Source organism: Malaclemys terrapin, chromosome 11, assembly GCF_027887155.1.
Source record: "Malaclemys terrapin pileata isolate rMalTer1 chromosome 11, rMalTer1.hap1, whole genome shotgun sequence".
In the NCBI taxonomy this organism is placed as follows: Eukaryota; Metazoa; Chordata; order Testudines; family Emydidae; genus Malaclemys; species Malaclemys terrapin.
The window spans coordinates 36,442,019-36,466,889 of NC_071515.1; the positions used below are offsets into that span (position 1 = coordinate 36,442,019).

At 40.9% G+C, this 24,871-nt stretch overlaps 1 protein-coding gene across 2 annotated transcripts; it reads right to left on the minus strand.

Moving 5' to 3' along the window:
- On the minus strand, positions 1 to 24,706 carry PLEKHA3 (pleckstrin homology domain containing A3). 2 transcript variants are annotated; one of them, XM_054044139.1, is made up of 8 exons: positions 24,519 to 24,706; positions 12,030 to 12,146; positions 10,543 to 10,698; positions 7,993 to 8,129; positions 6,818 to 6,982; positions 5,546 to 5,589; positions 4,258 to 4,370; positions 1 to 1,882 (listed from the first exon to the last, which is right to left on the minus strand). In XM_054044139.1, the coding sequence occupies exons 1-8, from the start codon at positions 24,556 to 24,558 to the stop codon at positions 1,755 to 1,757; spliced, it is 900 nt and encodes a 299-aa protein (XP_053900114.1). In that variant the 5' UTR covers positions 24,559 to 24,706; the 3' UTR covers positions 1 to 1,754. The 2 variants fall into 2 exon arrangements, with proteins under 2 accessions (XP_053900114.1, XP_053900115.1); XM_054044140.1 differs by lacking the exon at positions 24,519 to 24,706 and adding an exon at positions 13,766 to 13,848.
- Between the last annotated feature and the right edge of the window lie 165 nt (positions 24,707 to 24,871).

Sequence of the window (24,871 nt, forward strand, 5' to 3'; positions counted from 1 at the left end):
TAAATTCATTCATATTTTTAATACTTATTTTTACAATTTACAAGAGTGTGGAGGTGTAACAGCATCCATTAAAGCCCAAATTTATGTACCTAATTTGTGTGTGCAAATGACTAGTTACATTCAGTTGCTAATTTGAGCACAAAATAAGGCTCTAATCCTGCAAACCCTTATACCCACACATAACTTTACACATGTGGGTAGTTTAATTCAATGGGTTGTGCCTAAGCATTTGCAAGACTGAGGAGCTAAGTATGTAATTACTCATCATATTTGTGAAAATTTAAACAAACAAAAATCAAGGAAATTTAAAAGGAGAGCTTCCATTTGATTGTTAATTCACCTTCTTGTGCCTACACAAGTTAAAGATGTTATTAACATGTACCAGATTAGTTAGCCAATATATGTCAAATTAAAAGGCGGTTCAATTGTAAGACAAAATTTGATGCATGAGTGAATGCAAAAAACTGTACATTTATTAACCAATTGTGTAAATTAAAGACAGCAACTGTTTTTTTAAAGTACTCTATGGCTAAGACTTACAGACCAAGTTTGTCTGAAAGTGAACATAAAAAACAAGAGTTTACAATGCAAACACTAACAACCTTATATGAGAGAGAGGTAATAGCAGGCACTGCTATACTATATTATTAATTCAGTAATTAGAGGGCCAGATTCTGATCTAATTTACAGCTAATGCACGTTTACACAAGTGTAATTGAGATCAGATTCTAGCTCTACATTTATGCCATAGTGAAATGATGTATAGGCGTCATAATAAACAGAAGTCCCCTTTTGTATAAATACTTCATAAATAAAGTATGTAGAGATACAAATATTCATACTTACAACACTAGCTTAACAGTCTATTTTAGAAGCAAACACTAAAATAATACTTCGTTAAAAATATGCCTTAGTTGAAATGAGCAGAGTAAATTTAAACAGTGTTGCATTAGCTATTCAGTGATGCTACACACCTCAGCAACAATTTGTGTACATCTTGAAGCCTGTAGACCTTTAGTAATGAAAGTAAGTAGAAATTTTTTATGCAAAAAAATAAATAAATAAAAATTGTTAAATACCCAATGTTTGGTACAAATGCTTCATATGCAGATAAGTTACTTTTTATACATTTGTTTAGAAAAATACATGAGATATTTCTACTTTCAACTGGCTAAAAATAAGGATCAGATTATGTATATCCTTGTGTTTTTAAAGGAAGGTTTTTGAAATTACCATCAAGCTGCTATAGTAATCCATTAGGGACTCAATCCCTTACTTCTTACACAAGCAAAATTCCCATTCAAGGAGAACAGTGAGAGCACAAGGACTGCAAGACCGGGTCCTAACTTTGTACAAATGACCAGTTGGTCCATGGCACAAGTGACAACATACCCCCTCTTCCCCCCCCCCCCCCATCTGAAACCTTCTTCAAGATTTAAAATCTGCAGGTTTATTAAACTATCAGACCATCACACTTTTTTAGAAAAGAGCTACACTTACAAATGCAGATGCCTATCTGTTAAGCCATCATTTGTTCCAAAAAAATGCACATTCAAACTGTGAAGTCATTAGGAAAATACTCTTGCAAATAAACTATATAAAGATAAAATACACTTCAAAGTTAGTTTTTACATTATTCTATAAAGTGCAGAAAAATCCTTCTAAAAGGGAAATAACTACTCCCTATAACAATAATATAATTACAGCAGCTTTTGCATAGCATTACTTATAGAAAGTTGAATACTGCAGTTTCTTCAGGAAGAAGAGGATGGAAGAGTCTCTTCCAATTCAGGTCTTTTCTTTGAAACTGATCTGTTTTCTTCAGGAATGGTTGATGGTGCCAAGTGTCCATTGAGAGCACTTCTGGAACAGTGAGCAGGTCCTGGTAAGATATTGATTAGTATTTAAACTGTGCCCCAATTCAATCTGTTAACCATTCTGCTTGCAAATATTTCACATAGACAACATTTTTTTAAACTATTGGACGCAATATTTACATGCTCTCTATGGTCTGCATTGAATTATTCTAGTCTATGTCAATGCCTGGAGTAATGGATGAGTAATGTTAAAAGCTACTGAGAACTACAGATAATCATACTATGCAATACACAAATACTGTAAAAGAAGAATCTCTGGGGTGCACGGGAAAATTCAATCAACGGAGCACAACAAAGAGTGTGTGTTAAGAATTAGTGCAGCAATAATCCTTTCACTGAAAAACTCCATTGGGACACTTCAGCCATTAATAAAGGTGTTTGCTTTGTTAAAGGAACCCAGTCTACCGCACATTATACCACAAAGGGTGTTTGTCTACCTGATCAGTAGATGGCTCATTCATAATAGATTTAAACACATGGTAAATCAGTCAGAGACTAGTTTCTGCATTTGAAAAATGACACTTTTTCATCAGATATTTAAGCAGCTGATGAGCACAAAGAGTGCTGTTCTCCATGTCAGTCAGAATACAGGGGAATAATGGTACACTATTCAAATGTCACTCTACTTAACAAGATTATGCCAGGTGACTAATGCATTTTAAGGTTACTGGAAGACCTCATGGAGCCTCTGGTAAGTTCTCCATTTCAAATGAAACATCTGTTCCACTTTGGCATTTATCTAGCACCTGGAGAGGTGTCAGAGGTGGTCTATCACAGAAAAGTGGGTTGCTAACAGGTCTTTTTATTTCTATATATAGATGCACTGCTTGGAAAGAAAGTCAGAAGCACTCTTTGCTTGGTCTTCCCCAGCCTCATCCTTCTTGGTAGCTTAAATCTTACCCAGTAGTTGGCAGTAAGAAAGTACATTTTATCTTTGAAACTGTGCAAGTCTGATACAGAATCAGTGAGCCAGAATAAACATGGAACTCCACAATGCCCTTTTCCAGTCATTTTTCAAACAAGAACCGCTCTTGAAAGTGTGTAAACACTTTTTCATTAATAAAATGGAAGGGATACAGAATCCCCTACTGAATTTTTGTTATTTTCAATGCCACCTACTGGGGAAAGAAAGGAACTGAATCAACTCTAGGAAGATGGAGCCCTTAAAGTGGAAGACAGAAAAGGGACTCTTCTGTCTAACATGGCAAAAGACAAAAACTACATTAGTGAAAAAGCTAGAAATTGGAGCAGTTTTACAAGGAACAAGAACAGACTGGGATTACACAAAATAACATGACTTGATCTGACCACAGCTGTCACGAGAGAAGACAGACTGGATCATCCATGGGAAGAGGAACCAGACCATGGTCACATAGGGTGGAATTCACCTTTGTTCAAAAGGACACACAAGGCGTAAGCACCAATTAGGGCTTAAGTGGGACTTGAGCAGTGCATAGGCCTTGTGTTGACCTTCTGCACAAGGGCGAAGTTGCCCTCCAAGAGAGGAGAGGCTGGCTCCAAACTGGGTCCCTCTTGAAAGTGACAAACCACAGTTAATCAAGAAGAAAGCAGACCACAGCCTTCCTGATAAAGAGAGAATGGGGTAAAAACAATTGGGAGTTTCATGGGAATACCATAAAGAGACCTTACCTCAGCATATTTACGCAACGGGATCTAGTTATCATGGGATCATTGACACAGAGTATAATAGTCCTAGATTGTTGTTTTGATTTATTGACCATGCTGAATTGTTTCAGAAGAGTGTTGCTCTGTGTATGGGGTGGGTAGGCACTGGTATAAACTGTTCTTTACTAATACACTGGGTTGTCACATTCTCCTCTCAGTTCTACCAGTGTAACTCCACTCAGTGGAAATTAGCTCCACTCGATGGGACTGCCCTGGTGTAACTGAAACAAGAATCTGACTCACTATAATGGTTAGACTGGAAAGAACTGATCAACATTCTGCATAGGTTTCCAAAATGTTAGTTTATATATGAAAATGTGTAGTTCAAATGTTTGTTGTTCATGTAATCCTTATGTAGAGCACAGTTCTGCCAGATTTACTCACCTTGGGTAGTACCTTACTTTACAAATAGTACCACGGATTTCAGTGGGTCTACACAAGATCTGAGATACCAGTCGAGGTGAGTAAAGGGTGGCAAAGTCAGTCCCATAGTGAATACATCAGCACTTTTAATTCATTACATAGGAATCCTACAAGCAACTTTATTGTTTAATGCAATGGCTCTGATTACATACAAAGATTGTAATTTTAGGTATTCTCCTTGCATTGGTGTTAGCAGTACAACAATTGTGCTAAGTACGGTAACAAATTAAACAGAAGTACACACAGTAAAACTCTCTCTCTTCCAACTTACTCTCTGTATCTTCAAGAGGAATATCATTATAGGATTCTGTATCGGAGTATGTTCTTCTGCGTCGTTGGGATAACCGGTGGAGTGAAGAAATTGGTTCTTTTGTGGCGTTACTACTGCAAATTAAATAGGATTTATTAGTTTTACAAACTTATAATAAACATCTAGCCAGTCTATTAGCTTTTAATTTAAGATATATCTTTTGGTATTTATAGTGCTCTTATTAGATCTATCTTAAAGATAGTAAAGAGCGATACTGAGGAGTAAGCTGAAAGGAACTCCATATGAACAGAACACGGTTAGCCTGTACAGATTTTGAAATCTGAAAAATGTGATCAGAATATAATTCTTGAAAAAAGAAAAATTCAAATTGTGCAAGAATGAATCATCAAAAATCTTAGTGTTTCAGGTCCCGATCCTGCAAACTCTAATGTGTATAAGCAGGGCCCGCTCTATCTTTTTCGCCGCCCCAAGAGGCGAAGGAAAAAAAAAGCTGCCACCGTCATGCCGCCGCCGCCGCCGCCGAGGGAATTGCTGGAGGAGCTGCCGCCGGCGTGCCGCCAAAAGCCGCTGCAGTGCCGCCCCTCAAACCACCCGGGAAGCTGCCCTTTCCCGTTTGCCGCCCCAGGCACATGCTTACTAGGCTGGTGTCTAGAGCCGGCCCTGTGTATGAGTGACTTTATGCAAGTACAGTTGTCCCACTGAAACTACTTATTTGCATAAAGGTACTCACACACAAGCATTTGCAGTATGAAGGCCTTAGATAATACTTCCATTATTTGCCATAAGATTTGATTAAACAACTTGGATAAGTTATAATAGCAATTCTCTCTGATAAATGGTCATTTTAAATTATACAATTCTACCAAAAACCATAGAAAGATTATGTACGAATTTCTATTATAATGATTATAACAAACAACAGTTGGATTTACTTATTTATTTTGCCAATGTTGAAGTCTCTCCTTGATAATATTTTTATATTTCTTTTTAAAACTAAACTAAAAATATATCAAATTTGGAATATTACTCAGAATAAAAATGGAAACAAACTTTACTAGTATATTTTTGACTTGTATGTAAGTTGCAACATTTGTGTCTTAATTTTGGATTTGCAAAACTATTGATATTGGTTTAAAATTTAGAAAGTAACAATCTATTTGCCAACCCTGCAAATCCTCTGCATAGTGACTTCAGCTGATATTTCCCTACTGGGGGGCTTGCTGGATTGGTCCAATGAGGTGCTTTCAGAAAGTAAATTAGCCTACTTAACAGCAATTTTTATTCTTACCTCCCTGAACTGTATGTACCAGGATGGCTAATGGAGCGTTTCATCTAGAAAATGAAAGAAACAAGTTTTAAACTCTTTATCATGACTTATAAAATGCTTATACACAGCCATATACTCTATTTATACTTCTCAGAGGGAGAAGGTGATTTTTTTAAATTATTATTTAAAACAAAAATCAACCGCAATTAAGGAATCTTATTTAGCTATTTGAAAGAGGATAGATTGCTAGTAATGCAGGAATTTTTAAAGCACTAATAAAAGAGAACTAGTTTACTACCCAAAAATATTACCTGGGATATATACATCTCATTCTCTCTTGCCTCAAAAATTACTCAAATTTCTACTGGATCATTGGTAGAATCCACAGAAACCTCAAAACATTTTTAACTAATGCCAGGTTCAAGTCTACATTATACAAAAGGATTAATCCAAGGGCTAAATTTTGCCATCTGGTATGCACACAGGGAGCCCTCTGATTTCAATGAGAACTCTCTAAATGTGCCCAAGAGAATAATTTGATTAATTATTAATTATTAAGAGTCACTTGGGTGGATGGGAGGAAAGGGAGGAGATCATCAGATACAGATAAATGAAAGGGAAAGACAGGGAGGAAAAAAACCCTAGAACAGAGTAGATCTGAGAATCCACATATATGAAATAAAATTTGACAGAGCCTCACTTATCCCAACCCCTCAATAGGAAAATAAATAAATAAATAAATAAATAAATAAATAAATTAAGAATTCCATAAACTATTTTAATCTTGCACATTATTTAACAAACTTGTCAGCTAACAGCATATTTGATCAACCAGGATATTGTTTAAAAAGAGACATATTAACACTGGGAATCTGAAAGGCACTTGCTGAGAGTTAAGCCACAAAGAAGTTCTCTGTTTCGATGAGCAGCCAGGTTACAGTATTAAAAGAGAACAATGAATATTTAATGTTTTAAAAAAATAACCTTGCAGTATAGGTAACAGGATAATTCAATTTTCGTATGAATGCTGCAAAGTACTGAGCGTTAATCCAGTACTTGGGTACGATTAGCATTATCATCATCCACGGGAGAATTACTCCTACGATGAACAGTTTATGTGAAGTCTGGCAAGCAACCAGGCTAGGGAACATGTCAGTAGTGCTATACATTTAAGGCTAAAACTGTTGACTTCAGTGGAGTCAGGATTACATGTGACTATATAGCATATATTCTTCTACCCTCCCAATCAATAGCATAACACTTTAAAATGTTACTCTTATAAAACATCCAGACCATTTGAATAGGTGAAGGTGACACAGGAGAAACTAAGGGATCAGGATGAGGCAGTTGAAACATCTCTGGCTTAAACTTGGCATTAGCTATCTTCACACATTCTTCAAGTGTTGTAATAAATGTGTTACATGTGGCACTGAGCAAGGAGGAGGCTTCATTCATGTTCTGAAAACAAATGATAGCACAAATATCAGCAACAATGTAAAAAGAGACCGAAAATGTTACTTTAGAATCAACTGGTTTCCCAGTTAACTGGCCAAAATTCTCAAAAAATACAAGTTTGGTGACTATACTTTTTAATGGTAGCTAGAATCAACCTTATTGAAAAATGAACAAACACATATGATAGCAGAAGACTATTTTGGGAGGTTGGGGCAATACAGCAAAACACTGCAATGTTTTTCCTGCTTCCTAAATACAAGGAACTTTTAGGAGGATTGAGCAGCCATCACTTCTACTGGAGTCATCGGTTTATTTTCTATTTAGTGAAATAAGTGAATTAGAGTGGGGCCCACCCATTAGATCTATTATCTTTCCTAGTGAAAGGAGTCTCTGCATCAAATTCAACCCTGCTGTAAGTGGGCACAATCCTACACTCATCAGTGAAGTGGCCCACCTATTCCAGGGCTGAATTTGGTCATGAAGTAGGATTAGAAGAGCAAACAGATTTCCTATGAATGTCCAAATTCAGTTTGCAGCAGTTTTCAAGACCTGGGATTCTAGTTTGCAAAGGTAAGGGAGGTTCTAGCAATGGTATAGATCACTTACATAGGAAGCAAAGCATAAAGAAACAAGATGTGTCAATTATTGTGTATTGTAGAGTTCTTAGACAAGGAGAATTCATGTGCAACCAACCCAGCCAGCTTTGCTTCTGTCTTTTAACTGAATGACTCACCTACATATCTGCTGGTTAATATGCACTCTGATGTCATCGTGCATTGTATCTATATAATATCTTTTAATGTGGACTGTATTACCATACTCCTGAAACCAGTGTATGGGCATCTGAATATAGACAATTTTTAAACGTCTATTAAACTGATCTTATATTTTCCAACATTAAATTGTAAATATTTTCCAACATTAAGTTGCTGATAAGGTGCATAAGGTGACAACAAGAATTTAACATGATTTAAATAATCAGGTTCTCCAGTATAATTTTAGAAATCTGATACCTCAATGCTGGGAGATGAGCGACTCTCATCATGGTGAACAAATTCTTGTATTGTATGAACTTGCTGCATTAAGAGATCACAGTAGAGGCGAAGTTCGGACATTTTGGTTTTAAGAGATTCATTGGTTTCACTAATTTCTACAAGAAAAATAAAATAATTTTAAAACCCTATCAATCACAGCATAAGACTTATCTGCACAATTGTTACAAACAAACTGAAATTCCTTTCAAGACTAGGAAGGGATTCTTAAATGAGTTGGGAATGGTTTCACAAAGTATATGTAAATTTGGAAGGGACCATGGAGAAAGGTATATAACCAGCAAACAAGAGGTAAAATATTTTCTCATTTACTGTGTCATCCCAGGGAGCACACAATGGACAAAGTCTGTGGCCTCAACAGCTGAAGGAGGTCTGCTCCCCTCTATCCACAAGCACCTGAGGAGAGCGGTTACTCACTCAGGGAACCTTGCAAATGATAAACCTTCAGACTGGCTACATAGGATTACCAGTCTTTACCAAGAAAAACTAGGGAGGCAGAAATGGGGATTATGGAGAGAAATCAGAACAATGGCAACCAAATGACTCCCTAACAGCTACAACCAGCGTTTTGAGGGTGGCAGATCTAGATTGTTTAAGTTTTAGCCCTTTACGTAACTAAGAGCTCTCCAGCAGCAGGAACAAAATAATATTTTTCCATCACGTTTGCTGCAGGTTTTGTGTTAATTTCATATTTCCTATGCTGTATAACCTAGTATTGTAAACAGTGTTAATAAATGCTGTGACAGTTCTCCCGACTGCCTATTTAAAGATGTGCCCGTTCTGTCTTTACAGGCCTTTTCTGCACTACAGAATTACAGGATAACATTCTCACTGGAGCTGAATTCTTGGTATTGCTGAGAGAGGTTTAGTATATACATGCCTCCAGTGGCTTCTGGTTTTTTGTTTTGTTTGTTTGACACCATGACAGTTACATCTGCTGCTCAAGTTTTAACTAACAGAGGTAAAAATGCTGGAAACCACCAGAGCCTTGTCTAAACTAGGGTTCCCACTTGTGCTGGTCCAGCTAAAGGAAATATATTCCAAAAATTCTGTATCACAGACACAACCTAAATGACACAAAACCAAAAGGTGTATAGCCATTATGAGCAGAGCTGTTCTGATCACATTAGCTGGGCGGACAAGACTGTGAGCTGAATCACATCCTCTGCTTTTAGAAGTGGAAGGCAGGATAATAAAAGCTGAAACTCATGTAATTTCCTTGTGCTCTTGCAGTGGGTCTGATTTGGTCCAGTGTTTTTTAAGCTTAGACAAAGGACATAAGGAAACCTTTGTGTCATTCCTAGATGAGGCTGGGTGACTGCACTACTGCAGTGCAACTTTGGTTGTCCATTCAGGCTGTCACGTGGGCAAGCGCTGAATACACATAGAACCACAGCACAGGGCAGAGAAGCATGTGATTGATTTCTATATTCTTCGTGAGATAAGAATATGATTCATACACAGATGGTTCACCATTGTCTTGGGCAGATTTGAGATTTGGAATACCATTACTAAAATGTATGTAAGCAAGTACTATTGCCCAAGTTTATGGCTTGGCTTTTCAAAGGGGCCTAAAGGAGGTAGCCCAGGGACTTCAGTTCAAAATCCCAGTCAACACATCTGCAAGTCAGATAATTGTCAATAAAGGGGCAGATCCTCACCTGGTGCAAACTGACATAGTTTCTTGAAGTCAATGGAGTTAACACTGACTTACACCAGCTGTGGATCTGACCCTTAGTTTTTAATAGCAACATTTCTATGATTCTGGTAGGGCCAATATCTGGAACAAGACAAATCTGAACATAACATAGAAACCCAAAACAGGGAGAAACTCTGACAACCAGCAGTGTAATAAAACTCAGGAGTAGTAAAGTGAAGTCAGAAGCAAGTTGCACATGAGCAATATAAGAAGTGATTTGACCTACCTGATGCCATACATTTACAATATTTTAAATATTTTTCCTTGCTCAGATATATCTTTGCATGGCCAGTCAGACATCTTCGAGTCAGAAGCTGCCAGCGTACTGCAGAGACACTCACTGAGCTAATTAGACTGGCAAAATTCATAATTCTGAGGAGCAATGCCAGCTGAGAGATTTTTAAACTCATCCATTTCACCATGTCTAGTGATAGCTTTCGATCAAAGTACTATATTTAATTAAAATGAGCTCATATTTATACACACACACACACACGTAAAGGGAATTGGACTACTTAGAGAAATACAGTAACAATAATTCTTCCTTTCTGCTAACTTTAGCGAAGGCTGATCAGTTCTTTTCCTGTTCCCCTTGGAAATTACAATTTAAATATAAACCAGAAGTTATTATATGCACACAACAGGGATTACATCCATAATTAAGATGTATCAATATATTTATGGATATATAAGTTAGATTTATATCTTACATAAATAATACTAAATTCAACCACTAGAATGGGACAAATTAAGAACCATCTTAATCAAAAACAATTTTATTAGATTTCATACAGTTTTAATGGTACAAATACCTTTTTCTTTTTTTGTTCTGGTGTCTGTCAAACAGGCTTTAGAACTACCCAGTGCTACCAGCCATCTCTGCCTCTCAGCTGCATTAACTGCTTTCATATAAAAATGCTGTTCCCCTGCGATGATTAACTCCATTCTTGTGTTGTCTGTTGGATGAACTAATGATAAAAAGGGAAAAAAGACTAATTTTGCAAACGATAACTAAACCAGTAAGGATACTATACAGACCATATTATTTCAAGTTATTTACATATTACACATTGCATTTGGTAAGAAACGGAAGCTATTCAAAACAATTTTAAACATTGTATGAATTTGAGATTCATGAACATAATTGACTAAGTAATGGCTAGAGCCAGACACAGTGTGGACAGATACTGTGCAAAATTCCCTCAAAATACTGCCAAAACATTCCTCGCCTGAAATACCACTGTTAGTCTAGTCCTGATTCAATCATGCCAACCTGAAGATTTTTGTGATGTGGGCAAATATCTCTGAAGGACTAGACTAAAATCAATCTCACTTTCCTTTCTGATGCAAGTTTCTGGGCTCTGTGTCAAAGTCACCATCCTCCCAAGCCTGAGAACAGAATATTACTCCACTTAGAGCCATCGTATTCAATATACTACAACTTTAATCAGCCACAGATGTCACAGAGTACCAGGCATATTTCTCAACCACAGTACTCCCAGGTCTAGGACTGGACAGCCCTGGGTACATGACAGATGGAATTAATCCCAAATTACTGGCATCTATCTATTACTGTTCCTTCATACTATAGAAAATGAACAAGCAGACAGGAAAGGGGGACTGAATGTTTCAAGAGATCAGTAATGAGACATAAGCCTTTCACTCCTAGGTCACTGGTTTCAACCTAGGCACTAGCAGTAGTAACCAAAAGTTGTTGCCATCCGATAACTGCTTGCTGGCCTATATAAGAAAAGTAGATGGACTCGGTCCATTTTCTAGTGGTCAGGTATCCACATCACAAATACCTCCACAAAGGTGCATCAGAAAAAAAGGCCAAAGGCAGAAAGTAATGGAAGTAATGGCACCCACCAGATCACTGCTGTGGCTTTCCCAGCAAACAATTCCTAACATTCAGCATTACCTCCCTCTGAGTTTGGGAGGGAGAAGAGCTGTAGCTATGGTAACAGCTTCAGATGCCTTCATTTATGATATTTCCAATGTAAGACATAAATAGAAAAGTTCTTAATACCCTAGGGTTTATATGGCTGTTTTTAAACCTCATAAAGGAGCAGTAAATATCATAACCTTTTTCATTATTATTTTGCTTCAGAGTTCATGTTCAGTAACTAATTGGGGTTGATGTAGCAAGCACGTCTGACTAGACATGTGTAGATGTGATTTTTCCCCTTACCTTTTTTAAGCATCCTAGAAATTAATGATGCAAAAGTGGTATTAGGTCATCTTGTTCATTCCCTTGCCAATTAAAATTTCCTCTAATAAAAACTTATTTAAATCTTACCTTTAATTTCACATACTGCCATCTTTATGCTTCCTTTACTGCCTTTGCAAACATCATCTTGTGAATCATAGTAGGACAATATTCCATTGTCTAAAACAAACCAGCGAGGCTGCCAACCTAGGAAGACCATAAATATGAGAGAAGAGTGTTATACTAACTGTTTAATTGCAAATGCAAGTGCAATCAAAAGTAAAGCTGTTTGTCTGTTAAACCATTAAGAGAAACAGGATTTACACAGATGCAAATACTACTGTGATGTTCAAAGGAAGTAAAAGAAGCATCTTCGTTTTGAAGATCAGATGTGCTGTATACACGAACTATTATAAAGATATTTTACATTAACTCTTTTTGCAATGTTTCATTAGCAATAATATTCCCATTTATATTATCTCCCAGTTTACAGAATAATGATATTTTTAATTTAACTGCCAAAAGTATCCTATTTTGAAGTCTTGTAAATCACAGACTTCTTGAGGACCATCATCTTTCAAGTATATTCTTCAGTGGGCCTCAATAAGATTAAGATTAACTACATAATGAACCATTAGGCTACAATCTCTGCTCCCTACAGTACTACACACTCTATTTCACACTTCCTAATCTATAGATCCCGCACACACTCTCTCTCACACACACATACCCTCTCATGCACAAACACAAAAAAGGTGGTTTCTACCCCATTGCTCAAAAATGATTTAATATCAGAACACTATCTACTACTAAGACCTCGTCTATACTAGAAAGGGTTTGCCAGCATGGCTATACTAGCAAGCCTTCCTAGTGGAGACGCAGCTTATATTAGAAAAAAAAAAGAAGAGCGTTCTTTTGTTGGCATAGCTTATACCAGTTCCGTGAATGAAAAAGACACACTGGCAAAGGGACTTTTTTGCTGGTATAACTGCATTTACACTAAGGCTTTTGCCAACACAATGACTTTGGTTAGGGAGTTTACTTCTTTCATGCTACTAACCAACATAGGTATGCTTGCAAAACTTTTACATGTAGACCAGGTCTCTAACTTCACTACTTCTGCAAAATATATTACAGTACTTATACGCACTAGTACACTATGAAGTGTTATCCTAATATTTAGGGCTAAACTAGAGTTATCAAATACATAAATTATATGCAGATACAGCATACTTGATTTTATTAAAGCTCTTTTTATAGGCTAACTTGCCAACTCATAAAACTCTGTACTTCACAATAGATATCCCAGTCATTAGTGCTAATTAACATAACTCACCCTACTACACTGGCCCATTTCAAACTATGTCAAAAACAGCAGATATTTTGTAAATAACTGAAAACAAAATAATAAGTCAGTGTAGCACAACAAGAACACCAGTTCAACAGAGGATTGGGACTGGGGAACCAGGTAGTAGGAAAAGGTGATGCACTCTGTCTCATAGTGCTAGCACAGGTGACGCACTCTGTCTCATAGTGCTAGCACCATCTTACCAGTCTACTAAATAGCCACTTTCTGGTTATCTATGAATTAGAATGGCACTGACTGTGATGCCATGAACCTACTGACCAAAAGGACAGTGCAGTGCACAGCATGGATGGCTGCATTATTCCACAAGAGCAAACTGAAGAAATCCAATAGCAGTGGCTTTGAAGGGAGGAAGCTGAATCATATACTGACAAGCTTCAGCTAGAGGTCTGATCCTTAGAGCCCTGCACAGATACAAAAATGTCTGCAGATATCTGCAGATTTGCAGGGCTCTACTTACCGGGGCAGGGCTGAGGCTCCAAGGCACCCCCATGCGGACCCTCCACCTGCCCTCGAAGAGGCAGGGAGCCTGGGGAGCAGGGACACGGCCGGGGATGCTCTCAAACACACACCCCGGGCAGGTGAAGGGTCTGCGCTGCAGTTCCTCATAGCTGGCTGCCAAGCTGTTACCGTCAGTGCCCTGCGCGGATACAAAATTTGTATTTGCACCCACGCTGCTATCCGCAAAAATGGTCCATGGATATAAAGCGGATACCCACGGATTTGCAGGGCTCTACTGATCCTGCTCCCATTAAAGTCATTATGAGTTTTATCATTGATTCAATGGGAGCAGAAGCAGGACCCAGTGCTGGGTGCCACACCTTCTGGACAGGGAAAGAAGAATGTGTACCAGAATCTTTATGATCTGGTCTACACTAAGGCTTTTGCTAGCACATCTACGTTGTTTTAATTTTTTCCCCCAACATAGAAATGCTAGCAAAACTTTTACGTATAGACCAAGCCTCTGACTTCAATACTTCTACAAAATATACTACTGTACTTATATGCACTAGTATACTATGAAGTGTTATCCTAAATATTCAGGGCTAAACTACAGTTATCAAATAAATAAACAAAATACATGCACCTACATGCTTGATTTTATATCTTTAGGATGTTCTGAATCTCATCCACCCACCTCTGTACTGTGAGCTAAATAGGTCTGACAGCTGAAGAAAATAAATAAATAAACAAACAACCTAAAATGCAGTATTGAATACTAGGAGAAGGATACCAGTAGCAACAGATTTAGAATTACAGAGGCACATCATTATGTACATTAAAGGGCACTGGGGGGAGGGGAAGGTTCCGGTAGGGGGGTTCCTCCCCACCCGCCTGCCACTCGCCTCCCTGTTCGCCTCCTCACCCCACTCGCCCACCCGCATCCCACCTCACCTCCCTGCCCGAGGGGCCCCCCAAAACTCAGGGCCCGGGAGAGTGGCCCCGATTCACTGTACCCAAGGGATGGCTCTGTTGATGACATTTGGTTAGAGGTGTCAGCTTGTCCGTTGTCTTTGAGAAACGAGTTTACCCCCTCTTCCTGTCCCAAGGACCCTGTTTACTACATATATGTAAATTGAGGTAAAAATAAATCTTTGTTTAGGATAGACATGTTTAACAGCTTCTGCCTAGACAGGGCTATGTGGGTTTGAACACGTGCCAACATCACCATACAAGGGGAATTCATAACTTTACATAAAATGTTACTACATACATTTCACCATGATATTATTGACCAATTGATATTGATATTATTCGTTTTCAGATGATACCTCACAAGGCATATTTGGTACAAAGATTATTACAATAATGCGTAGGTGCGAATGCAGTGGTGTATTCAGTCACACTACTCCTTCTATGTAAAATAAGATAAAGAGGGTGCATTGGAAGAGAGAATAGGAACCATGATTTTATGATTCACAAATGAAACCCGTCACCCCTGAACTTCAAATGTTTAAGCAGGAGAAAAGGCAGCAGATAGGACATACTCCTAAGGTCTCTTCATATTATAACAGTTTTTGACTCTAGTGAATGTTTGATCGGTCCTTTTAATCTGTAAGAATATCCAAAAAGAACTAAGTAATTAACTCTGTCAAACAATAAAAATAAGAAAGAAAGGAAGAAAGAAAGAAAATCACGACTATCTTGATCAGTTGCAATTCAAAAGTTTTCAGTTTCGTTTACATCGAAATATGCAGTTTAAAAAATCTCTTTCTAGTTTATCCCCATAACACATTTTCTGCAACTGCTTTTGAGACTACATTGTATTTATCTTTGAACTATGTGAAGAGCACACGAATCCATGATCTGCTGCATGGACTTGTGTTGATAAGAAGGGACCTTGTAACAGAAGATTATTCTGGCCATATTTGATCCTTGATGTCACCGTCAATGCATATAAGTAAACAAGAGAAGTTTATGACAGTAACAAGCAAAACAAGAAAATGTTTTATCTTATAGTAAACCGGGTGATATAGAGAGTACCCTGTGTGTGAAAAAATATGTGACAGATTGCGCCTTGTATATTGCTGGATGGGCATACAATGTTTAAACTAGAAAAACAAGCTGTATTTGGTTTTGGTTTGGTTTAAAAAGGAGGATTGTATAACAATACATAGTAGACTGAAAAATAGTTTGCAATGGTTTGGCAACTTTACAGACTAGACAGAAATCTCAATCAATCCTCCATAGGGGATCTAGATGCATTTTTTTGTTTAAAGTTGCTAACAACTTTTTCTAACATAATTTGAACCTGCTGATTTCAAAAACGGTTGTTACCAAGTTAAATTCTGATGTTTAGACCCTCAAACTTGCATAGAATAAGGGAGGCAACAGCCATTAGAAAGAAACTGCAAAATATCATATACAGAGAGGCCACTGACAGAACTGAGTTCATCTTTCAGTCAGGATAGACAGTATCAGTCGTGTGGCAAACCAAAATCCAGAGGTCACAGAAAGCAAGAGCATCTGCAACTGGTATATCATGAGTGGCAAGCTGTAGTGATCCCAATAAAAATACCAGCATCCATAATACAAGACAGTCCAGTTCTGTGAAATCGATGGACTGGAGATACTGCATGTTTAAGGGGTTTCTGTGAGGGAACATAGTTGTCAAGTGATCATGTCAGAAGTTCAATCATACGGACCCTGATCAGAGCCAAGAGTGGTTCAATGGCATAGGAAAGAAAGAAGGTGGAACTGTAGGTTTCACCAAGACTTGCTCAGACCTCGGCAGACGAGCCTTGTCTTACAATGTGAAAGCCCATATCACAATGGACAATGAACACTAGAGCCATGTTCCATGAGTCTGGTGCCAGAGCTCATGTCATTGACACCAATACCAGGAGACTGCCTGGAGGCAATATTCTGTGGCTGCACAACAGGGTGCAGAAGTCCATGATGCAGGTGTAGAATAGCATGAATTGTTTGTATAGGAGCATGCAAATGTACAGAATCGGAACAAGCTTGTGTCAATCTTATTAGGTCCCTTGTGTCAATAAGGGACCTAATAAGATATTGATTCAATATGCCATGGAATACAAAAGTTTCTCAAAACAGAACATTAACATATGTGCAAAACTTGTGTACATTAAAATGTTCACTTAATGTTAGTAAACAAAATATTTTCACTTATTTTAAAAACATTTGTTTTCTGATTCTGTGCTGTACTTCTGATAGTTAAATCAGCTTGTACACTTTTGTCTCAAGGTGCTAATGCTCATGTTATAAGAGCCCTGTAAACACGCTCTTTCATGGTTGTATAATGTAATAAAATATTTTTGGTATCTCTTGCAAATAAGAAACTGAAATTCAATAGCTTTAGAACAAGATACAATCTGATATTTTTGGACTACAAAAATATTCAGTGGACTGACAAAAAATGGGCACAAAAAAGCTCTATGACTGATTTTTCCATAGGCTTTCACAGAGATTTATTTCCCCTTTACATTCAGAATACTGTGAATTCCTGGAGTTCTAGGTTTTTCAAAACCCATCCGAGACTCTGCCATAGGTAGACATCATACGGAGTAATGTGAATGTTCCATGTGTAGTTTGTCGAGCTTGCATAAGTGCTTGCAGGTACTGGCTCGAAAATAGCTACAGTGTAACTGAAAGATTTAAAAATATGTTTTCAGTTTATTTAATTTGTGCATTTGACAGCACTGTGTATAATCTGTTTTACTAACTGAGGCTAGGTCTACACTACCCGCCTGAATCGGCGGGTAGAAATCGATCTCTCGGGGATCGAATTATCGCGTCTCGTCGGGACGCGACAATCGATCCCCGAATCGACGCTCTTACTCCACCAGCGGAGGTGGGAGTAAGCGCCGTCGACGGGGAGCCGCGGAGGTCAATTTTGCCACCGTCCTCACAGCGGGGTAAGTCGGCTCCGATGGGTCGAATTCAGCTACGCTATTCGCGTAGCTGAATTTGCGTATCTTAAATCGACCCCCCCCGTAGTGAAGACCTGCCCTAACAATAGAGGAGAAATAGTAATTGTCATCTGTTTATGTCGAGATAGCAATAAAGGAGGAAAGAACCATAAAAAAATTGTGAGGCCCCAAATTTAACAGTGGGATTCTGTGGGCAGATGTACTGTCTGTACTTAAGTAATATTTCAAAAATAGAATAGATTTCAAGTTGGCAGTATCCATTAAACTAGGGTTACCATACGTCCGGATTTTCCCGGACATGTCCGGCTTTTGGGGGCTCAAATCCCCGTCCGGGGGGAAATCCCCAAAAGCCGGGCATGTCCGGGAAAATCGGGAGGGAGGGCTCGGCCGGGGCCTCTTTGGCCAGGGCCGGTGCGGGGCCGGGCCGGGGTCGCGGGCATGGTGCCGGGCCAGGTGCGGGGCCGGGAGCCGGGCCGGGGTCGCGGGGGGTGCGCTGGGCCGCGGGGCCGGGAGCCGGGCCGGGATCGTGGGGGGGGTGCGCGGGGCCGGGGTCGCGGGGGGGTGCGCTGGGCCGCGGGGCCGGGGTCGCGGGGGGGTGCGCTGGGCCGCGGTCCGAGACGGGGTCGCGGGGGGGGTGCGCTGGGCCGCGGGGCCGGGAGCCGGGCCGGGGTCGCAGGGGGCTGCGCTGGGCCGCGGGGCCGGGAGCCAGGCCGGGGTCGCGGGGGGGTGCGCTGGGCCGCGGGGCCAGGAGCCGGGCCGGGGTAGAGGGGGGTGCGCTGGGCCGCGGGGCCGGGAGCCGGGCCGGGGTAGCGGGGGGGTGCGCGGGGCCGCGGGCCGGTCCGGGGTCGCGGAGCCGGGCCGCCGGGGGCCGGCAGTGCTGGGCGGGCCGGGGGTGGTCGGCCGGGGCCGGCACCCCAGGGCCCGAGCCGACCCAGGCTGGAGCCGCAGGGGGGCCAGCCTGGGCCGCGCCTCCTCCCCCCACACTCCCCCTTACCTGCTTCAGGCTTCCCGCGAATTAAATGTTCGTGGGAAGCAGGGGAGGGGGTGGAGACTTTGGGGAGGGGGCGGAGTTGGGGCATGGGCATGGGCGGGGCTGGGGGCGGGGCCGAGGCCCTGTGGAGTGTCCTCCATTTGGAGGCACAAAATATGGTAACCCTAATTAAACAAGAACTACATCTTAAGGAAACCTGCCTAGTAATTTTTCATTTTTGTGCATGAAAAAGGGGTTATAACTACAATCTGACTAATACTACTTCAAAAAGAAAGTGGCCACAGGATACACATACTATATTCATTGACATTTCACTAAAAAAAAAAAAAAAAAAAATACAAAGTATCTCTATTAAATACATTCATCATGGAGAATAAAGATTGTAAATAGCTATTAAACATTTGATAATAACCTAACTAGTCTTTCACAGGAAGACGTGCACATAAGGTCCCCAGCTATGTAGCAAAGTACACCCACTCATATATTTGAGAAGGATGTCAAGCACACAGCATAAAAAGGATAACAAAAATCTGAAAGCAAACCAACCAAAACATGCTTGTGGTGTGGTGCCAGCTCAGTGTAGCATAGTTTGCTACTATGCACAGGATTCAAATTCAGGCTCTATCTTAGAACTGCACTCCTGGAGTAAAGGTACTAGGAGTGTAAAAGAGGCTTGCATTAGCGTGATAAATTCAAGTCATGCTGAACACTGAGGTCACGCTTGACATATCATTAAAGATAAAAATAGAACAGAATGATACTTGGTTTAGGTAAGACGCAAACTTACACGACAGTTCAATTCAGCAAACAGAGGTAATCTGGGGTGTGATTGTTTTAAAAGAAAATGGTTAGACAATCATGATAGCCTCCTACATTTGAAGAACTAGTTCCGTGTTTTCTTTCCTTTGCACTCTTCCATCATGCTCTATCAGCGTGTATACAGGCAGCCAGGCAACCACCCCACTGACATTTCACAGGTTCTGATAGCTTAACTTTGCTATCCAAACACATCTGAATTCACTGAAGCAGAGCAGCACAGAAAAGGAACAGAATAACAAGAGAGCAGAAAAAAGCCAGCGGCACTACAATTAAACAAGAGGCCTGAATAAGCATTTTATATGATCCTATACTGATTCACTCTAGGGGGACAATTAGTTCCACTGAATTGGCAGAAAAGAAATCTTTTTCATGGTGAAAGGATGCAGTACTAATGACTGTCTCCAAGGGGAATCCTATGAAGGGAAAAGGAAGAGGAGAAACAAAATTAAAGAAACTCAGTGAGTTTGCTAATGGTGAAAGCAGAGGTTCATTCAATTTCCCCCTAGAAATAAACTGACAGCTGCAATATATTTTTGGCAAATACTTCAGTGCAGACATTCTTGCTATGTCACAAGTTTTCACTAACATTAGTAAGTGCTTTGCAGCACTTCAAAGGCTTTTTAAAAAATTTTGTGCTGTTCAGCTTTTTCATTTATATAGTTTTATCCCACCCGCTCAGTCCTTACACCCAGTTCTGTCCAAAGCTAACACTTCTTTTTGATCTGGGAAATAGTTTTTGACTTCCAGGACCACAAATATCTACACTGGAAACTAATCTTTTTTTTTTTACCTGAGGACAGGCACACAGACTGACTGACTCTCTGATACGGCCTGACACCTACAACCTTTACTTTCATCAGTAAAGCCCTGTATAAATTACAGTGTCACAGCCCGTGTGAAAATTGTGAAATTAGCCAAATATCTGTTGGGCTTCACACAGCTGCTTGGGCTTCAGGCAACAGATATTGGTCACAGCTCCTACAGCATCTCCCCTAGGCCTGCCGGAGGCCACTGGGGCAGGCCAGGGCTCCTAATTGCTGCATGTTGTCAGCATTGCCCCCTCACCCTACCAAACGGGCAGAAAGCAGAGGCAATGGCCTAGGCCGGACTGGCTGTCATCAATAGTGAGACATCGCATGACCCACATCACCTTGCCTCCACTCCTCAAGATGGGATTGGTCCACCACCTCCCTACTCCACTCCCATATGGGACTGGTCCACTAATCCCCCCCAGGAGCAGGCATGGTTTCAGTCAGCAGGGAGCTAGAAGAAGGCATACCTGCTTCTATGTCCCCACTGTTGGAAAAGCTGCAGCAGCTCGGGGTTGTGGGTGGGACTTGGTGGTCATACATATCCCATGAAATTAGAACATTTAACCAGGACACTGCTGTGATTTTATACAGGGCGTTACTCACCAGTACTCAACTGCTACTTAGTTCCACTAACTTCAATGGAACTACTCACACAAGTGAGGGCCACAGGATGAGGTCTACAAAACCCAACTGCACACATGGATGGACCCACTGCTGACAAAAAGCTGTCAGCCATAGATCTTCCTGCACCGCTAATTAAAAACCAATCAACACACTAGTGCCAGAGATAGAACTGTTTTCAGAACTATGGTATTGCCAACCCTCAGGGTTCAAAAATTATAAGTCAGGTCCCAAAATATCATGAAACTTTTGAGCATTTAGGTTTCACACTTTCAAGCTTTTCTCCACAACCATGAGGATTAGACTTTTTTAAAAAGGGGGGAGGGGGGAGCTGAGATTCTCATGCAATCACTTTACTACAGGAGATGGAGATTTAAGATAAATATTAAATATCAAGAGATTTGTGATAAAACTCTGAGAGCTGGCACTGGAGTATTGAAAATGCAGTCTTGAAGCTTGGTGCAAGCAAGTGTACACAGACAAGCCTATTGCGAGTCATTTGGAATAATACGTCAGAAGCTTTCAGAACCGATCTCTATGTTATAAGAAGATATTACAGTATGCACCCTATCTTAGGGCTGGTCTACACTACAAAGTTAGGTCAGCTTTACTACATCACTCAGGGCTGTGAAAAATTTCACACCTTGTGTGATGTAATTAAACCAACCTAAGCTCCAGACACCACTTGGTTGATGAAAGAATTCTTCCGTCAACCTAGCTACTGCCTCTTGGAGAGGTGAATTTACTACAGTGACAGAAGAACCCCTTCTAATAAGTGTCTATGCTACAGCAGTACAGCCGCTGTGCCTACTGTAACATTTCTACTGAACTCAATTTCTGACTCAGCCCCTCTGACTTTGAACAAGTCACTTAATCTTCTGTGCCTTGGTTCCCCAGATGTAAAATGGCGATAATATTTCCTTTCTCATGCCTTTTGTCCATCATGTGTCTATTTACAACCAGATCCTGCAACTTAATCTGTGTGGATGGCCAACACAGATCTAGCGGGATCAGTGCCTTAGACTGGAAGTTCTTCTAAGGAGAGACTGTCTCTTCCTATGTGTAAATTCAGGGAAGGATTTTGAATAGAGCCTAAGAAACTTAGGGGGGAAAGTCTCATTGAAAGAGACTACAAAGGACTTGTCCTTATAAGACCCACGAGTACTTCTGAAAATTCTACCCACTGGAAATTGGGGTCCTAATCACTGTTGGGGCAGCTAGACATTACTGCAATACAAATTCCTTAGCATTTGTCCTATTCTGGATTCCCTAATTAGACTGGTCTTAACAGAACTAAGACATTTATACAGTTACAGTTCATCCTGTGCTCACAATCATCCAATTTATTAATTGTGACTGGTCATACAAAATAGAAATTCCTAAGTTAAGAGAACAGTCATGTTTCATCCTGGGTCAGGAACTTGTAGTTGTCTATTAATTACTTTCCTCTGGTACTCTAAATTAGTGGTTCCCAGTCATCACTACTTGTTACTATACTGACACTGCAAGATTTTTTATGCGGTATTTCTTCACATTCTATTTCCTACCACAGGGCCAGATCCAGCCTGAGATCAGACAGCCTGAGCAGTCACATCTTCCATGGACATCAGCAAGAACTGTGAGTGTCCAGCAACTCTGCAATTTATTGAAATAATGTACCACATTAATTGTCTCCATTCTGGGTCACTGTCCACATTCAATTCGGCTCTGCTACGCCACAGAGGCTGGACTATTCCAAACTTCAGTCTTACAAGGCAAGAAGAATTAGCCAATACAGCAAAGGTCTTACCTGCTAAATAGGAAAGCACCATTTCCCAAAAATACCACACAACACAGTGATGGGCACAAAAATAATGCTTGTAATAAGAAGGAGGTTAGGAAATATTGTTATTTGCAGAACCCATTCCAATAAGACACCTTTGTAGTTAATGTCTTTTCAATCACTTTTTGAACAGACTGATAATCCTACTTTCTGTCAGAGCCATTCACTACAGGAAGACTGACAATTTTCAAGAGGCAATATCAAGCCCCTTCCTTCTGAACTGTCACAGAGAAAGGACTATGTTAACTTGAAATTATATGATATGAGACATTATAGGATAATTGCTGATAAGCACAATTGTATGATATGGTATGTTTTTGGATGAGGATCAGAAGAACAGATGTTGCTGGGGACACAGAGGCTAGGACTCCTGGACAGAAGCCCCACCAGACCACATGTTTGGAACTGGGGAGGGGAGGCTGAATTTGAAGGGTAGCGCTGGCTCCTGAGGACAAAGAGGGTCGGACAAACTGCAATCAAGGGAAGCACTGCCAGGATCTTAGAAGTATTGTTATGTTTATGTTACGTTTATTCAGGTTAAATAAAAGTTTAGTGGTTTTTCAAGCCCAGAACTCAGAGGCATAGTTAGTCATAGGGTTTTCAAGAGATCTGCAGGACTCTTGAGATAGAGGTAAGAAAATTACCTAAGATGTGCTGATATTCACAGGCAAGTGCCAAGAGAAAGCTCGAGGGGTAAGAGGGCTGTACTAGCTACCCAGAGACACCTGTGTTGAGCAAGATGTGTCCAGGAAAGAGCACGCAGAGACAGGTGCAATGACTATATCTTACAATATGTTTGGATGCAATTAATGGTTTATCATAGCTATTTCCTACAGGAGAAAGTGGTTAAGGTGATAGACTAGAATTTCAATTCCCTGCTCTGCCAGATTTCCTTTATGACCTCGGGCTCTCTGTAAATTGAGGATAACATTACCTTCCCATCTAACGGGGGTCTTGTGAGGATACATACTTTCAGAATTGTGAAGTGGTCATATGATGGCCATCATCCTCCACTGACTGAACCAGGGGCTCCCAGAGCTTTAAGCATGAGCCTCTACAGTTTAAGAGCCAGGCTTTCAAGCTAAGAGCTGTACCAGAACCATATTCTCTGTAGATTAGACACAGAGTGATAAAACTGTAGCACACACCCTGACTAGTGGGCTATATTCATCAAGCGGGGCCATATAAGTACATTCCAAAATACTGAGTATGAATGCAACATATCTTCCATTAAAACAGCATGCGATTTAGTAATGACTGTATTTTAAAACGACCCCAACACCTCCCAGATCTCGGGTAATCTCCAGGAAGGATTTTAAAACGTGGGTGCAGCATGAATTTAGTTCTTGTGAAAGGTGCAGATCAACAGCTCTGGGGGGTAAAGTCTTCCACTCACTCACAGAATCGGACATCGCCCATTGCTGCACCACAACTGGATTCTCCGAGCCTAGGAGCAACAGGCTACTGAACGGAAACCAGCAATCCGCTGCTCGACGGTAGGCCACCCAACAGCCATCAGAGGCTATAACTGTCCATTTCTTCCCAAGCAAGATAGGGTCAAACAGCGGCGAGCAGTTCCACAGGCCAGCTGGTTTCGTAACCTCAGCGGACACTAGTCCGCACCCTCACCTAGATCCCCCTGCACCAGCACCTCCATCCTCCCCGCTGTGCCAAAGGCCCGCTGCCCGCTAACTCCCAGGCGCCGCCCGGAAGAGCGATGCTGCGCGCCAGGAGCAGCCCCGCCCTGCCCATACCTGTCAGGTAATTGGTCCACTTGTACAGGACTCCTTCCATAGCTCAGGGCCAGGCTCCGTGCAGCATCCTCCTCCTCCTGGGAACGGGCGGCAGCAGCGGCAGAGCCTCCCCCTTCCCTCCCGCTCAGCAGCCGCCTATGGACATTTACGGCTGAGCCGCGCAGCTCGGGGGCCGAGAGCAGCCGCAGCCGCAGCCCCAGGATCCGGCTGGCCCAGCAGATGCTGCCCGCAGCGGGCTATGCACAGGGGCGGCAGAGTGCCTCATGTCCTATGCACATGGCGGTCCGGGGAGGGGGGAACCGCAGGTGTCCAGCTCCCCGCAGGCTCTGCCCGCCCCGCTCCTCGGCTGCCTC

What these genes read in the sequence shown, in the direction of transcription:
- PLEKHA3 (XM_054044139.1), bottom strand. Translation starts at nt 24,558, where the DNA reads ATGGAAGGAGTCCTGTACAAGTGGACCAATTACCTGACAG. An exon ending in GTGGACCAATTACCTGACAG is followed by an intron (nt 12,147 to 24,518) that starts GTATGGGCAGGG and finishes TGGTCTTCCTAG; the next exon opens with GTTGGCAGCCTCGCTGGTTT. An exon ending in CACCTTCACCTATTCAAATG is followed by an intron (nt 5,590 to 6,817) that starts GTCTGGATGTTT and finishes TTCATTTTCTAG; the next exon opens with ATGAAACGCTCCATTAGCCA.